This window comes from Ursus arctos, unplaced genomic scaffold (genome assembly GCF_023065955.2).
Source record: "Ursus arctos isolate Adak ecotype North America unplaced genomic scaffold, UrsArc2.0 scaffold_5, whole genome shotgun sequence".
Lineage (NCBI taxonomy): Eukaryota > Metazoa > Chordata > Mammalia > Carnivora > Ursidae > Ursus > Ursus arctos.
Window position 1 is genome coordinate 56,319,772 of NW_026623067.1, and position 17,463 is coordinate 56,337,234.

Sequence of the window (17,463 nt, forward strand, 5' to 3'; positions counted from 1 at the left end):
TGAAGCAGACAGAGGACTGACTGGCTAAGAGGACTCAGAAGATGAGAAAAGAATATGACCTGAAAATGGGGGAGGAGTGTTTGCTCAGAAAGAAATCTTGGTACCATTACTAGAAGGATTGGTTGCTTAATACCTCTCTACCCGTCTGAATCCATTTTCTTCCTCGTAGCTTGTATTTCCTCATTAGTCAAAGTACATCTGTGAAATGTAAATATAATTCGGATTTTGAACTGGATCTCTGGAGGACATGACCCTGAGAAGGGTCCTTGTTGGCTAAAATAAACATTCACAGGTGTTTGGGGCTTTTTATTTTTTATTTTTTGGCACTGTATTAAAAAATTCCATTAACAGAAACAAAAAGTAATGATTGTCCAAAATTCATGCCCCTCAACCTGATGCAACTATGGGGGGAGTTCTAGCAACTATTATTCATAGATAGTGTATATTCGAAGTCAAACAGTTGATAACTTGAATTTTAATTTTCTTCAGGGAGAACATGTAAATTCCTGGGTCAAGAGTGAGTTACCTATGGTGTTAGATGTAAAGACTCAGGATATTCCAAAGGCTTTGCATATTTCTTCCTTTGCTTGTTTTGTCTTTTTTTTTTTTTTCCAGTCTTTCTTTCTCCTCCTCATAAACCATTTTTAAAAAACTGTTTTCCTAAGAGATTTCTAATCTTCTGGAGTGCCTTAGTTTTTCTTAGCATAAATGAGCATAGGGAAATAGGACGGGGTTGGGTTGTTGACTGACAGTTTCCTTAAAACAATCAGATGGTTTTGAACATGTTCTTAAATGGATCAGTGTTAAGTAATTAGGTGTGAGATAATAGAAATTACATAGATCCCCCCCTTCCCCTGGTATTTAGCTCCAGATACCCTGATGAATCCCTAACTGGTAGGAACACTAAGAGCATCTTTCGTTCTAGTGAGGTGGGTGGCTCCTGGGTGCTCTGGGTGAGCTCCTGGGTGGGGGCTGGTCAGTAGAAAGGTCAAGCCCTGATTAGAAGGTTGGACTTTTTAGCCCCACCCCCATGCTCCAGAGAGAGGAGGGGACTGGAAAAGGAGTTAATGATCCATGAAGCCTGCCAGAGGAAGGCTCCAGAAATACCCAAGAGTATAGGGTTCAGGGAGCCTCCAGGTAAGAGAACAGGTCCTCGATGGGAGGGTGACACACCCAACTCTGAGGATGGAAGCTTCTGTATTCGGGACCCCCCCCCCCCCACGACTTAGCCTGTGTCTCTCTCCCTCTGGCTGTGCATCTGTGACCTTTATCATACCTTCTGATGAACTGGTAGGTAAGTGTTTCCCTGAGTTCTGTGAGCCACTCTAGCAAGTGAAGTGGGGTAGGAGCAGTCTGGTGGGGTTGAGCCCTTAACTCTGGGGTCTGACACTGCCTCTGGGGAGTGTTAGAACTGAGTTGAATTATAGGACACCTAGCTTCCGGCGGGGGGGGGGGGGCGGTAGGACCCTCACACATCGGGTCTCAGCAGTGTTGTGTGATAGTTGTGTGAGAGTAAAGGAGAGACAAAGGAAGAGACACGTTTTTCAAAACATTGAGTACTACTCAGATTAAAAATGGAGTTAATAGCAGGATCCTTGGGATTAAAGGTGAAACAGTGAAGCAAGCTTTCATCTTAAAGAAATGTCCAGAACCAAATTAAAAAGTTTAGTTTTCAAGCCCTCACAGTGTCCAGAAGGTAGGAACCCAGCCCCAGGGCCAGCCCAAGGCGGGAAGTCTGATGGAGATGACCTCAGAGAGTGGCTACCCCAAAGGGCAAAAATGAACCTGCCTGCTCTTTAGGGAGAGAACGAGGAAAATTCGTTTTTCTCAAATCTTGACAATACCTTGGGGAGAAAGGAAATCTACTCTAGCATTGTCTTGTTTTATTCTGATGCCTGATGATGAAGAGATCATTTTCAAATGTTTTATTGTAGAAAAATTTGAGCCCACACAGAAGTACGACCGTAGCGTGTAGCCACCATGTATCTACCGCTGCTTCAACAAGTAACGTCGTCAGTCTTGCTTCATCATCCCTTCCATCCTTCCCAAGCCCTCCTCCAACCGCACTGAAACAGATGCTGTACGTCCACGTTCCATGTACATACGAAGGGGTAATGTGAACACTGATACTTGCTGCCGCTCTCACCCTGTGCCTTTTATTCAAGCTTACCAGCGTGCCAGCATCTTTGCTGGTGACGGGCTACGACTGGACTCTCTTCGGAACTGGCCCCTTGCTTCCCCTGCAGGAGGCACAGCTCTGGCCGGGCAGGTGTTTCTGCACAGGTGAGTCGGGGTTTCCCTCAAGCTCTGGCCTTGCTTTCTTGCGCCCACTTAAACCCCACATACACCTTATAGTCCTGGACCTATATTTATCTAGACTCAGCAATCTCCTTTTTTTTTTTTTTTTTTAAGATTTTTATTTATTGGGGAACCTGGGTGGCTCAGTTGGTTAAGCGTGTGCCTTTGGCTCAGGTCACATTCCTGGGGGCCTGGGATCGAGCCCCATATCAGGCTCCGTGCTCAGTGGGGAGCAAGGAGCCCGATGCGGATGCGGGACTTGATCCCAGGACCCTGGGGTCATGACCTGAGCCAAGGGCAGACGCTTAACTGACTGAGCCACCCAAGCATCCCATTTTCATACTTAATTTTTGCCATTAAAGCTCTATAACAGTATATTTGAAAACCTAATGCAAATGCACTTAATTGCATACAGCTGTTTTTATAACTTTTAACCATGTGCTTAGTTGTCAGTTTCTCCAAAATATGAAATCCTTTGCAGAAGTGATTCCAGACCGTCAGAACCATTGTGAACTTTCTGAATTAATGGTAATGAACACCAGCTCCTTGTTGATTTTAGCAGTATGTGGTCATGTGATAGAAAATGGTTTTTCGACAGGAGTTGCTCATCATAAATAAAATAAATGCCACAGATAGCTGTTAAGCACCTGTCATGTAGTAAATACAGATGAGGATGGTACAGTAAGCAAGACCTAAAACCCAGCTTCAGGAAGGTACAGTCAGTCCCTTCTGCTTGGGGGCCAGACTCGTGGACGTAGAGTTGATTAGCAGCCAGGCTGCCTGGGTCCATATGTGATCTTTCTTTGCAGGACAGTCAAGTCTGACTTGCTCTGTGGCTTTTTTCAGGGCTGAGATGATGTTTATTTATAAAAGCAAATGACCACTCAAATCATAACTCCAGATAATAGGTTGGCCCCTTTAAACTGAAACATCCTCACTTGGAGACATACACACCCCCCTTTATTTGAGGCTGTGTGGTTTGTCTTTTATGTCCGTCCTCGCACAAAGGAAAACAAAGTAACTTGCTATGCATGTGATTCGCCTTCTATATTCGCGAACTGAAAAATGAAACAGGAAAAGTTTGGGGATATGTAAATAACTTTTTAAAATATTTATTTGTGTGTGTGAAAGAGGGAGACAGAGAGAGAGGCAGAGGGAGAAGCAGACTACCCACAGAGCAGGGAGCCCGACCCGGGGCTCTGTCCTAGCACCCCGGGATCATGACCCGAGCCAAAGGCAGACACTTCACTGATGAGCCACCCAGGGGCCCATGTAGATAACCTATTTTTTAAGAACTAGTCTTTCTACATCCTGGGTATGTAATATTAAAATGTTAATAACTAAGGTCAGAAGCTGCACCCAATGTTTTGGAGGGTCGCTCTTGCTCCAGATGTTGTGGTTCTGGTTACCTGGAGAATAATCACTGCTCCATTCCCCCCTGGAATGTGTTGTATGTGTACCACCTGGGAGATATTTGTGGATATTTGCAGATTATGAATTGTTTCCTGTTTGTAGCATTCCTCCCTTCACCTGGCATAAACATTTGAGGGTGGGCTTGTTTAGAAGGTGTTTGGGCCCCAACTGCAACATGCTGCCACACCCTCTTACATGAATTTTGATTTAACAGGATTTTGTTTTCAAAGGCAACTGCAAGTGGAAGCTGTCTTGGAAGATTCGGCCACAGTTCGTGCTCTGGTGGCAGGTAAGGATGTTGAAGTGGCCTGTGGGATTATGTGCACGTGTACATCTGTTTGTAGAGGGTTTGCAAAGAGAGAGTAAATATTTGCAGCTGTGCCTTCTTCTGTCTACGGCTGTGGCCCTGGGGACGCCCAGTGGCTTCAGGAGGCCAACAGTCTGAGTGAGCGACTGAGAAGCCTACAGCAGTGCCAGTGTCCAGCAACGTGTGTTGGCTTGAGGTCTCTTCCTGTCTAGCCAGCGACTGCTTGCTGGGTTGTGTGAGAACACATCAGCAGTCCTGTGGAAGAACCTGTGTGTTACCCGAGGTCTTTACCAACCAGAACTCTGTCATGTGTGTGGAGGGGGGAAGCAGGTAGTGAAAAGGCAGTCCTCCTGAAGAAAACAGCTCTTCTAAGGGCATCGGGCTGCTGTCCCTTGTTAAATAGGTCCCAGCTGGTCTTCTGTCTCTCCCTTAGTTCCACCAGACTGGACCAGGGGCTGGCCAACATTCTTTGTCACCAGCTCCCGAAGAAAGAGGGGTGTGGTAAGGAAATGGGCCTGACGAAGGGCATCCGGCAGGTAAAGAATCAGGTGTTTTCCTTTGGGATGATGACAAAGAAATGTGCTCTATTCCAAGTCATAGAAAAACTAATTAAAAAAAAAAAAGCATCCGTCAAGGACATTTATTGTTTACTGTACGTACAGAGTCAGGGATATCCACTGATAGCTAGATAGGAAGCTGGAGACCAAAGTGCTTCCCTTCTAGAGTACTGTGTGTTTATTACGGAAGCTCTTTTCAGACAGCATGACTGGTCTGCTGAAGTTTATGATTTACTTTAGAAGGAACCAAAATTTGCAGGGAATTCACAAAACTCCTCTCTTTGTACCAGCAGTCTGGGCTAATTGGTTTTAGTATCCTTTCAACCAATCCATTGATATTGTGGCTGTTTTCAAGACCTATATGGAATGCAGTTGTTTTTTTTTAAGATTTTATTTATTTATTGGACAGAGAGCCAGCGAGAGAGGGAACACAAGCAGGGGGAGTGGGAGAGGAAGAAGCAGGCTCCCAGCAGAGCAGGGAGCCCAATGCGGGGCTCGATCCCGGGACCCTGGGATCATGACCCGAGCCGAAGGCAGACACTTAACTACTGAGCCACCCAGGCGCCCCTGGAATGCAGTTTTTGAAAAATTTGTCAGCAAGAGAGCACAAGCGGGGGGAGTGGCAGAGGGAGAGGAAAAAACAGGCTCCCCGCTGAGCAGGGAACCCAGTGTGAGGCTCGATCCCAGGACCCTGAGATCATGACCTGAACCAAAGGCAGATGCTTAACCGACTGAAGCACCAGGCATCCCTCACTTTTAGTTTTAGGTGGATGAAAACTTCCGAAAGCATGAGACCGTAAATGCTGGCTAATGAATAGACAGAAGATAACCCTTGACTTAATTTATTTTTGTCAGCAGTATGAATTAGTGGAAGGCCTCTGAATAATAGAATGGTTTTCAAACAACTCAGATAAAAGTAAAACATGAACCCATGAAGGCTCTTAATAAACAGAAACAAATTACTTACAAGAATAAACTCCATGTTAACATGATGCTTGAGAATTACCCTAATCTCTCATTTATTTGTGTCCCCTTTGACTTCTCTAAGCAATGCTGGAGAGTTTTCAGTGTAGACTTCATATATCTTGCATTAAATTTATTTCTGGGTACTTTAGATACTTCTATAAATGCTATTTGCAGTTTTAAAAAAAAATTTGCTGTAACAGTATGGCTTTGGTTTTCTGCAGTTTGTTGTATGCCTAGACGTGTTCTGCTTTGTATGTAACTTGCTCAGGGTCACCGAATGTTATTAGGACTTGTGGGTAGATACCCTCAGATTTAGAAAAAAATTTACTTTTTAAAGCACCATTTTTATTGTAAAATATTCGTAACTCTTAAATTTTAACTTTCTCAGTGTGCATTTCAGTGGCCTTAAGTACATTTAGTGCTGTGCACCCATCATGACCATCCATTTCCAGAACCTTTTCATCATCTCAAATGGCAACTCTGTACCTACTGTCTGCTTCCTCTCCCCAGTCACTGGTAACATCTATTTTTTTAATCAATTTGTCCATTTTAGGTATTTCATAAGTGGCATCAGACAATATTTTGTCTTTTTATGTCTGGCTTGTCTCACCTTGCATAGTCTGTGTCAGAACTTTTTTTTTTTTTTTAAGATTTTATTTATTTAGAGTAAGCATGAACAGGGGGACAGAGGGAGAGAGAGAGAATCTCAAGCAGACTCCCTGCTGAGCGCGGAGCCCTAGGACCGCAGGAGGGGCTTGATCCCACAACCATGAGGTCATGATCTAGCTGAAACTAAGAGTTGGACCCTTAACCGACTGAGCCACCCAGGCGCCCCAAGTCCTTGCCCATTTTTTAATTGTATTATCTTTTTGTCTTGAGTTGTAGGAGTCTTTGTATGTTCTGGTTATTAAATCCTTAGTGGACATGTTTGAAAATGTTTTCTCCTATTCTGTGGTTACTCTTTTCACTGTCTCAGTAATGTCCTTCGATGCAGAGAATTTCTGACTTTTAATGAAGTCCAATTTCTTTTTTCTGCTAGTGTTTTTGGGAACATGTCTGAGAATTACACTGTCAAATGGCAAGGTTATGAAGATTGACCCTTATCTTTTCTTGTGGTTATTTCCATTTTGAGTTAATTGTGTGTATGGTGGTGGGAGGTAGCAGTCCAACTTCATTCTTTGACATGTGGAAATTCAGTTGTCTGAGCACCATTTGTTGAGAAGAGGTCTTATTTCTGTGACTCTGGAGTACACAGGGCTTCCCACAGAGCACGTAACCAGTAGATGCTGCAAAAGGCACGGTCTTCATCTGTGTGCTTTCTAAGAAAAAAAGAATGTCATAGGATATGTGGAAGCTTTTCATTTGAAAATAGGAAAATAGATTGATGACTCAAAAATGAGAGTTTCAAATTTTCCATTTGCAACTCCTTAGATTAATAATGGGAGACTGTGTGCTGCTTTCTAGATACTCTTTGCTAATGTGGACAAGTTCCTATGCCTGAGAGAACTCTCTGTGGATCTGGATGCTAGGCAAAGTGTTCTTTTCAGCCCTTCCTGAAGAATTCCTCAATCTCCACCATATGAAGAAATTGGTTTGAATTTCAGCTGAGTGTGGTCCTTCTAAACTGGGTAAGGATGGCACTCTGATTTGCCTGTTTTTACATAATTGGGAAAAACTCTGGCCAATAATGAAGAGCTAAAGCTTATGTGGATCTCAGGTTGCAGCCTCAATCCATAGTGAATTGTGGGAATAGCACTCTTCCTCATTTAAGAAAACAGCTGTTTGAACTTAATGAGCCCTTCCTATATGCTAGGCATTGTTCTAAGCATTTTACAAATATTAACTCATTTCATCTTCATACCCGTTCTGTAAGGTAAGGTACTATGACCTTACAGCTGGGGAAAATGAAGTATGAAGAGATGTAATTTGTGGGAGGTCAAAGGAGCTAGGAGATGGTAAACCTGGGATTCCAACACAGGAGTTCTGACTACTGAGTGTGAGCTCTTAATCACTGGGATACTGTCTCTCCAAACTATTTTGGAGAATGCTTTTAATTTGGTTTTAAGTTGCTTTCAAATGTCAACATTCAGATCTTGCAGATCAGGGGGAAGGAAATCTGCTGACTGGTGGCAGCTGAAAGCACTTCCTCTTTCCACACCAGCCTGTCCTACTGGTTGATGAACAACTTGTGCAGCCATCTTTCCTCAACACATCACTGAACAAAAGCACTTCAGTGTCCTCAGTTCCTTAGTTTAGTGAAGGCTGAGCCCTAAAGACTGAGGCAGTGTAAATCTCTGTGGAAGTGACAGCAGAGTTGCATGCAATGCAGTTCTCTGAAGTCAACTGTGGAAGTGGTAGTTTTCTTGTATTTATCAGTAAAGATTTTATTTTTGCAAGAGACAGCAAGCGTGCAAGCAAGCAAGCATGGGGGGGGGCGGCGGGCGGACGCAGAGGGAGAAGCAGACTCCCCGCTGAGCAGGGAGCCGATGTGGGACTTGACTTGATCCCAGGACCCTGGGATCATGACCTGAGCCAAAGGCAGACGCTTAACTGACCGGGCCACCCAGGTGTCCCGTCAGTAATTTTTACATCAAATTTAGGCTTTGCTTCAGTTTTGTCATTGCTTTTATGTTTCTTTGTATATAATTCCTGTAAACACTTTGTGCAAACCTAGAGACCGTACTGAGTCTACGCTCTTACTTTATAAAAGAGAAAACATCCCTGGAGAGTGTCCAAGTTCACGCAGCTCACTCGTCAGTCGCAGAACCTGATCCTGTGAGCCCAGAGTGGCCCAATTCTTGGATCGTTACGTCACAGTGCTTTAACTCTGTATTGTTGAAACATGATAATTACATGGCTAATTCTGACAAATTTGGAATTTCTCTAATTTCTGAAGTGTTTGATATTTTACAGTGAAATTAATTCAGAATTCTCCAGATCTTCATATTTTTCATCTGCAGTATAATTTCTTTCCGATTTTGAATCTCTCATGACTGCACTTGCTTCCTGCAAGAAACTCAAATTCATTTTTATGGGCCATTTTTTAGGCTTATCCCACCTGGTAAGAGCTATAAACACAAAATTTTGGTTTAAGATGCATCTATATGCAGTCATTTTAAATAGGCAATTGATGTCAAAGAATAAAAATATTAAAATAGATCTCATTTTCTTAAAGATTTTATTCATTAGAGAGAGTGCATAAGCAGGGGGAGTGGCAGAGGGAGAAGCAGGCCTCCCACCAAGCAGGGAGCCCAGTGCAAGGCTCGATCCCAGGACCCTGGTATCAAGACCTAAGCTGAAAGCAGACTCTTAACTGACTGAGCCACCTAGGCGCCCCAATAGATCTGATATTAAATGAATTTTCAAATTAGGTGTATTTGTTTCTGGAAGTTTAAATATTTGTATTAATCAGAATTCTTTCCTGAGCTAAGATTTGTTATTTACACATAGTAATTAATTAAATCGGAATTGTATTAATTTTTGTCACTTTAACAATACTCTTTAAATACATATGTTGGTATAAAAGATGGAGCTGACTAACTAGAATTTAAATAAAAATTTGGAGGAAAAAAAGATGTAGCTGACATAACTATGTTTTCCCTTTTACAGTCATTGTTTTGCCAAATTTTATTTCCCTGAAGATACTAAATCTTGAAATACCAACACTTTCCAGATAAAGAAACACCTGAAACATTTGGTATGTTTACAAAATCGTGCCTTTTACTTTTAATTCTTCCCCTAAAAATCCTTCTATTTCGTGTTAACTACAAGTCACAATAGGTATTAGCTGCCCTTACTCATTTGGAGGAAGGGGCCGTGCTGCTCAGCTTTGACCCTCCAAATGCCTGATCTCACTTGATCTCACTGAAAGCAGCGCTCTCAGAGCGACTTACTTCTTAGAATACATATTTGGTCATTACAGCATGAGGTGATTTCATTGTCAGGGACCCACTCTGAACATACTGAATCCCTGCTACTTCAAAGGTTTTTGGGATATAGGTAAAAAAAATTTTTTTTAACGATTTTATTTATTTAACAGCACAAGCAGGGGGAGCAGCAGGGAGAGGGAGAAGCAGGCTCCTGCTGAGCAGAGAGCCCGACATGGAGCCTGATTCCAGGACCCTGAGATCATGACCTGAGCCGAAGGGAGATGCTTAACCGACTGAGTCACTCAGGCGCCCCTAGGTAAAACTTATCTTCTAAGGTCAAGAGAACTTAGTACGTTAAGAACTCAGAATTAGCAACATGGTAACTCGAAATTGCCTAAATACTTCAGTTTTTTTTATGATTACAAAAGGAAGGTGTACTATGGAAGAATTCTAATAGGTGTTAATAAAAAATAAAAGGCATATTAAAAGATTTGAGAGCTCATTTGGACAAAAATGGATTCGAATCAGGCAGCATCCAATGAAGGAAGGATATAGGAGCTCAGAGAAGCTGTCTAAAATCAAAGACTTTTTTTGCAGGTATATGGGAGCAGGAACAAGAAAGTTACAGGAGGCAAAAAAGCAGGTGGGTTGGTTAGTGTAAAGTTATCTTCCTTTAGGGGGGATTGCAGAGTCTGTTGGGCAGATGACCTAACTAGAGCCGATCTGGCAATTCCTGCTTGGCTGACTTGAATATTCCATTTCTGGGAGAGCTCAAACTAAGTCTTGGTTTAGTGATGTGGGGCGAGAACAGAAGCACCTCCATTTTGCACCCCCCCCCCCCAACACAGGAAATACAAGAGGACTCAGTGGAGGTACAGAGTTACAGCAGTAGTGCTTCTTAAACATTAGCCTGCTTAAGGATCACCTGGATGTCTTGCTCTCCCTTCTCTTTCCTTCCTTTGGAGGCAGCACGTCCCCGGGGGAGGGGCAGGAAGGCTGAGGGGGACAGAAGCAAGATCCAGGGGCCGAGGAGGTGGCTGTCATATACAAGTTAAGTAAATAATACATTAAGTAGAATGAGAACCAAGTCTTAACTTTACTACTCGGGTTTCTGCTTTTCCCTTGGGTTTCAGCCAGATAGTTCTTTATTAAGTTGTTAGTGGTTTGGGACTTCTAAGGAGATAATTTAAAAAATACTGGGCATTTTCCACTTTCAGTGGTGGTGGTGGTTGTGGGAGGGAGGTTGTTACAAATAACCTAACCTGTCACTATTGAAATGAAGTCGTCATGATTCTGTTTTTGCAAACTCCTGGCTTTTATAGCCAAGGTAGCAACCAGTGGAGGTTACCAGAAACTTGAGACCTTAAATCTTTCAATCACAAGATTACAGAGGAAGGATCCAGAAATTTCTTTCAAGCACTGGACAACATGCCACACTTGAAAGAGCTATTTTCAGGCATTTCACTAAATGTGTCTGCTCAGGCTACAAACATTAAGTCAGTCTCTGAGTCAGTGTATGGCGAGGGCCAAGCCTCATGCTACTTAGCATGTTAGGTTGTCTCCTGGATGCAGAAGGCATCACCCGGCTCGCTGCCCTGAAAGAAAGATGTCCTCAATCGCAGCACGCACTTACGGGAAATGGATGCTGCCGTTCTCTCCAGTCGTTCAGAAATACAACATTTAGCTACAGAAGAATTAGCTGAAAACCACTGAATCAAGAATTTTTGTCAATTCTAAAAACCTAACTCTCCAAAACATTTTACTAAACATTACACACAAAAGGATACTTATAAGGCATGTTAAAAAAAAACCCCACAAATTGCCATCAGTGAACTTAAACAGATTACTGTTACCTTTGCAGTTCCTGAATGGTCCTCCCCAACTAAAAGATCAGCCCTTCAATCAAGTTTCTACAGCTAATCCTCCATTATCCAGGATCAGCTTCCGGTTTTCAGGTTAACCGAGGTAAGGACGATCGAAAACAGCCATGGGAGTGGAGTGAGGTGCACTGATCTGTCCTAAAGCCACAATATGGAGGAAGTATTCAAGTTATATATAAAATGATGAATTTCAAGACTGAATCCACTTTCTACCTAGGTGAAACAAGACTTAAACACAGGGGCCAGATGAATCTTTTGTGGTCCAAGAGATACTCCTTAATACGTGTAGGATCTGTCTGGTATATGCATTCTGGTGTAATAGTTATGCCAGTGTGAAGCACAAGTAAGCTTTAAGGAAAAAAAGCTCTTAGTACAGAGGCTTTTGATTCAACACTTACTTTATCAGCACAAAGGACAAAACAGAATTTCTACGATTCAGAACTCAGTGGAGACGGCACAGCCATGGCGGTCGGTTGAAGCTGTGGAAATGCAGCCCAAGAGTGGTAAGCTCGCTGAGAACATACCTTGGGGCTACCAGAGGAAGCCAAGCCGGCGAGGTGCTGTGTGCTGCCGAGAGCAGGTGCTAGAAAAACCACGTGGTAGGGAGCTGCTAGAAGAGCACACTGCAAGCGGGAAGAGAAGTGCCTTGTGGGGAAAAGAAGTGGTGTCTCACCACTACCCTCTAGTGACCGAGCTTTACACTGTCTGCTGACGGGACAGGTCTTTAGAGAGTCCGGATCTATGACTGCGGAGAGGGCAGCCATGATGGCTGGATTTGGACATGAGAAGCAATAGCTTGATAATGGATACAACTATTACTTATTAAATTTAATAATTCAGACTTAAACCAAAAAGAACCTAGTTATGTTTAAAACTAACAGGATATATGCACATGCATGTTTATAAAAAAGTCTTCATGAAATACAAGAAACAGGGTAGTTGGTTGATTGTAAGGAAGGGACCAGAACAGCCAGGGGATAGGAGGGGAGGTTTGACTCTTTTTTTTCTCTGGCATCTTTTGTACTGAATTCTCTACCGTGTGTGTACTATTAAAAACGGTATTTTAGGGGCACCTGGGTGGCTCAGTTGTTAAGCATCTGCCTTCGGCTCAGGTCATTCTCCCGGGGTCCTGGGATCAATCCCACGCCAGGCTACCTGCTCAGTGGGGAGCCTGCTTCTCTCTGTCAAATAAAAAGATTAAAAAAAATATTTAAGATTTGTCAGAGACAGAGAATGGACAAGCAGGGGAAGAAGCAGGCTCCCGGCTGAGCAGAGAGCCTGATGTGGGGCTCAGTCCCAGGACCCCAGGATCATGACCTGAGCCGAAGGCAGACACTTAACCAACTGAGCCACCCAGGCGTCCCTAAAACTGGTATTTTTAAAAACAACAGAACTCCCCATAAATAATCTCTGCAAAGCTTCTGCCATGGGCTTCCACTGTAAAGCAAGGGCCAGCAAAGTATGGCCTGAAACTACACAGCCTCAGAGCTCTTTTTTACATTTTTAAAAGTTTAAAAAATATTTGACCAGACGATCATCAGTAGCCCGCAAAGCTAAAATAATTCTGGCCCTTTACAAACAATGGAATACTTCGCTGACACAGTATTTTTAGATTGTAAGGTTACCGTGCCCTTTTATTCTGTATACGTGGTCTCCACGGGACTCCTAGGATATCCCTCACTGCCCTGACCCTCACCCTTTTGTTACTACACTTCTCCCTTTCTGATCACCTATTCCAGCCCTAACTCCCTAAATCCTCCCACAAGAAACATCCCCTACCATCCTCAACCTTTTTTTTTTTTTTTTTTTTAAAGATTTTATTTATTTGTGTGACAGCCAGCGAGAGAGGGAACACAGCAGGGGGAGTGGGAGAGGAAGAAGCAGGCTCACAGCAGAGGAGCCCGATGTGGGACTCGATCCCGGTACGCCGGGATCACGCCCTGAGCCGAAGGCAGACGCCTTAATGACTGCGCTACCCAGGCGCCCCCATCCTTAACCTCTTAACCACACAATACCTACATCTTCTAACTCCATATTTTTCAGATTTTTACCAGGACTCACGGTAAGAAATTTCATGTAAACAATTACACAGTCATAAACATGTACACAAATGAACTAAGAATCACAAACTCTAAAAGCTGTATACGGTTTTACTAGTAAATTCAGAAGTGCAAAATTCCTTGAAAGAGTTTATATGTGGTGAAATATTTAATTGTTCTTTCTTACATTTTCTCCCACAAGGCTTCTGTCTTCTCCATTCCACCAAAACAGCTCTTAATAAGGGTCACCATTGATCTCCACATCGCTCGATTCAGTGGAACACGTCTCAATCCTCATCCTGCTTTACTTGTTAACAGCATCTGACCCAGCAGTAACCCTGATCTGGCCCATTGCTCCCTCCTCAAATGCTTCATTTGGCTTCCAGGCACCCCTTCTGGGTTTCCTCCTAACTCAGAATTCCCTCAGTCTTCTTTACTGCTTTTCCTCATATCTGACCTCTAAACACTGCGGATACTCCAGAGTTCTCGGACATCTCTATGTAAATGCACTCGCTTGGAGATCTGGTCCCACTAAACAGCTTGAAATTCCAAGTCTGTGCGAACTATACATTTTCATCTCTAGCCCAGATCTCTCCTCTGAACTCCTGACTCGTATCTAACTCCTCTTAGTATGAGTTATGAGTTTCATCTCAGATTTCACCTGTCTAAACCCAACTCTATCCTTCTTTCCCACCAGTACTCAACTTCTCCATGCCAGTAAATTCCACTTTTGTTGTTCTCCTTGCAGAAGCACAAAAACTTGAGTCATCCTTGATTTCTCTTTCGTACTCCACATGTAATCAATTTATTGGCAAAGGCTGAACTCTACTTAAAAAATACACTCAGATTCAACCACTACTAACCACTGGTCCTAACTGGTCAGCCAGCTGCCTCCCTTGAATCTTAATCTATTTTTAATACAAACAGAGCAGTCATAAGACACTTTAATAAATCAGATCATGCTATACCTTTGGTTCAAAACCTTCCAATGTGTCCCAGATGAAAATAAACGCAGAAGGACCTTATAGTGGCCTCCATCTGAGCTGACCCCGGCTTCCTCTCTTACCTTCCTCTCTTTAATCTCTCCTCCTCCTTCACTTCCATTCCAGCCACACTGGTTTCTTTGCCATTCCCTGAACATGCCATACTCTTAGGGCCTTTGTATTGTCAATTCCTTTGCCACGGAGGTTCTCTTTCTACTTATATGAATGGTTCTCATTTTCTTCACATCTCTGCTCAAATGTCACCTCAGCTTCCCTGAGCATTCTTCAAAAAAAAAAAAAAAATTGTAATCTCTACAACCAACATGGGGCTTGAACTTACAACCCCGAGATCGAGTTGCATACCTTCCCGACATCGGAGATGCATGCTCTCCTGACTCAGCTAACCAGGTGCCCCCTTAAAAAAGCGTCCACATTCCAGCTGCACTCGGCCTAACCCCTTTCCCTGCCACATTTCTGTCTACAGCATGCATTACTATCTGGCACCTTACACACTTGACTTGTTTACCAGTGGGTCCCACCACTGTAAGCAGGAAATTTCATCGGAGTTTCAACAAAACCCATTTTGTTTCCTGCTATCTCCAAGCAGGTAGAAGAATACCCAGCATATAAACAAACAAAACTGAGTAACTGCTGAAATGAATGACTGACTTGTCTGAACCTACAACCACCTTCCAACTGTTAGGTATTAAAAGAGGGTTTCCAAAAATGTCATCGAAAGCAAATAAGCTATCTTCATAACTGTTTAATCTGGCACACGTAGGCAATGAAAATACGTCGAATGTCTAAAATACTGTCAAGAAAAATAAAAACCTACTCACCTGTACAAGAAAACTTAAGCCCTACGACATCCCATTTTGTGAAGTTTACTTACCAGGAATTGGAATATTCATTTTACTCAACGAATATGTACTGGGCCGCTACAAATATGTTACGTACATCTACTTTGTCCAGACGAAACTTCTGAAAGAAATAGAACTTTTTATATTAACCTCTTCTCCCACAGCTAAAAAGACTAGGGAGAATCCCAGGCACATAGATACCCATCCTTAGACTCAATTGAAACAACAGGATTTTCTCTCTCTCCTGAGAATCTGAACTGACAAGAGATACAGTGAAACGGACAGCAGATGGAAGTGCAAGGCAGTGATGAAAGCACGAAAGCGTGGGCAGCCATGTTAGGCAGCACGCATGAGGAAAATCTGGAGGCCAGAAGAAAGAGAGGCAGGCACAAAAAGTGCGGAGAGGAGAATGACAATATGACTTCCAAGAAACGGAACAGAGCTGTGGTCCTTGACTGGCTCGGTCCAGTGCTGTGACACTCAGCTTCCCATAAGCTTTGTTTCCTAAACTTGGATTAACAACATGGCTTTACAATCGGTTGTATCTTTACCCTACTACCCTTTATCTAAGTTAAGTCTGAATAATTCTCTTCCTGCATTTTATCTTACCATATATGTTCTAAAGAAAAATACTCATATAGTCAAGATTTTAAAAATTTACCATTTATTTTTAAAGGCATTAATAAAAAGCTTAACATACTTTATACTAAGAAAGTTATAATATACAAATGGGCTGAGTTGAAATTTTCACAGACTGACTTTTCTGTACTACATGTGACTGAGTTTCTTTTAATTACTCACATTTCCATTGTTGAGTTATTCAAACTGATTATTCCCTTCAAACACATGGCTGGTTACTTAAGCACGAGTCACATGCAACAAGGGGAGATGCAGGTGATTATGCCACCCAACCAATTGTTCATGAAGAAAAAGATGAAATTTCGTCATGTTGATCATGGCGCATCAGAATACCGTTCTCCTTGGGAGAGAGCTGCACCTGTATTTGGGGGACAAAAGATCTAGATATAAGGATGCAATTTAAAAACCTATTTTCTGGGGCGCCTGGGTGGCACAGCGGTTAAGCGTCTGCCTTCGGCTCAGGGCGTGACCCCAGTGTTCTGGGATCGAGCCCCACATCAGGCTCCTCCGCTGGGAGCCTGCTTCTTCCTCTCCCACTCCCCCTGCTTGTGTTTCCTCTCTCGCTGGCTGTCTCTGTCAATTAAATAAATAAAATCTTTAACAAAAAAGCACAAAAAAACTATTTTCTTATAAAATCTAAAGAAGATGGAAAGCAATACACTCATCAAGGGAAATAAAACTAGAATAAAATATGCTAATATAAAGACAATGCAATAAATTCAATCTTTATAAGATTGAATAATTACACAAATTGTGAAATTCACACAAGAATAAATGTGCAGGACTATTTAAAAAAATTTTTTAAGGAACGCTGGTATTTGATCTATCCTAACAAAATTAAAAACATTACAAAACAGTGATCAAAATCATGTATTAAAAAAACAAAAACAAAAACCGGGGAGCCTGGGTAGCTCAGTTGGTTAAGTGTCTGCCTTCAGAACAGGTCGAGATCCCGGGGTCCTGGGATTGAGCCCTGCGTCAGGATCCCTGTTCGGTCAGGTGTCCGCTCGTCCCTCTCCCTCTGCCCCCCCCCCCCCCACAGCTTGTGCTCTCTTGCTCTCTCTCTCTCTCAAATAGAAGTCTTAAAAAAAAAAAGTGATTACAATACAAACATCACCCAACTACAACTAGAAATTAAACCTAATTACCTAGAAATTAAAACATTATACATCTCTAGAGTTGAAAACAAAGTTTTAGAATACCTAGAAAATGGTAAGGATTCTACATAATAGATTCTACAAAATACAACTAAAGCATTGTCCAGAGAAAAATTCATTGCCCTAAGATACCCATTTTAGTAAACAGTAGATAAGAAGAAGTTTGTAAAACTTCTAAGGAAAGCAAAAAGAGGAAATTAATTCCTGGTGTATCATCTGGGTCCACTGGGTCCTATTTTATTTTTGAGTTTCTTTTGTGAGCAGTTCTAATAACTCTTTGTGTACAATTTCTTAGAGGTCTGCCAAAGAACAGAGAAAATTTACTTAGAATAATAATGATAAATGATAAAACTCCTATCTTGCAATTATGCTAATGCTACTAGATTCTTTTATAAATCTAAGATACATAATTTTAGTAATTTTATTATCCCTTATTTTTGAACATTTTATTCTTCATCTCTGTCTTTATTTGACTGTAACTCATTGTGACAGCCA

General features: G+C 42.3%; 2 protein-coding genes across 3 annotated transcripts in view; one reads left to right on the forward strand and one right to left on the reverse strand.

Annotated features, from left to right (window-relative positions):
- The first annotated feature begins 1,067 nt into the window (after positions 1 to 1,067).
- Positions 1,068 to 11,094, forward strand: NAIP (NLR family apoptosis inhibitory protein). Its single transcript, XM_057306976.1, is given in 21 exon segments — positions 1,068 to 1,137; positions 2,166 to 2,283; positions 2,745 to 2,826; positions 3,865 to 4,000; positions 4,088 to 4,169; positions 4,171 to 4,207; positions 4,209 to 4,337; positions 4,339 to 4,629; positions 4,631 to 4,946; positions 6,461 to 6,516; positions 7,006 to 7,080; positions 7,082 to 7,169; positions 8,455 to 8,511; positions 8,514 to 8,558; positions 8,561 to 8,602; positions 9,151 to 9,197; positions 9,199 to 9,238; positions 10,733 to 10,774; positions 10,777 to 10,854; positions 10,857 to 11,042; positions 11,045 to 11,094. Coding segments are annotated over 21 exon segments (2,067 nt in total).
- A 4,725-nt stretch (positions 11,095 to 15,819) lies between these two features.
- LOC113255246 (survival motor neuron protein) overlaps positions 15,820 to 17,463 on the reverse strand; it is a 45,439-nt gene continuing 43,795 nt past the window's right edge. For both annotated transcript variants that reach the window (XM_026498824.4, XM_026498826.4), the window contains one exon: positions 15,820 to 16,169. The gene's annotated coding sequence lies outside the window, so the exon portion shown is untranslated. The remainder of the gene's footprint in view (positions 16,170 to 17,463) is intronic.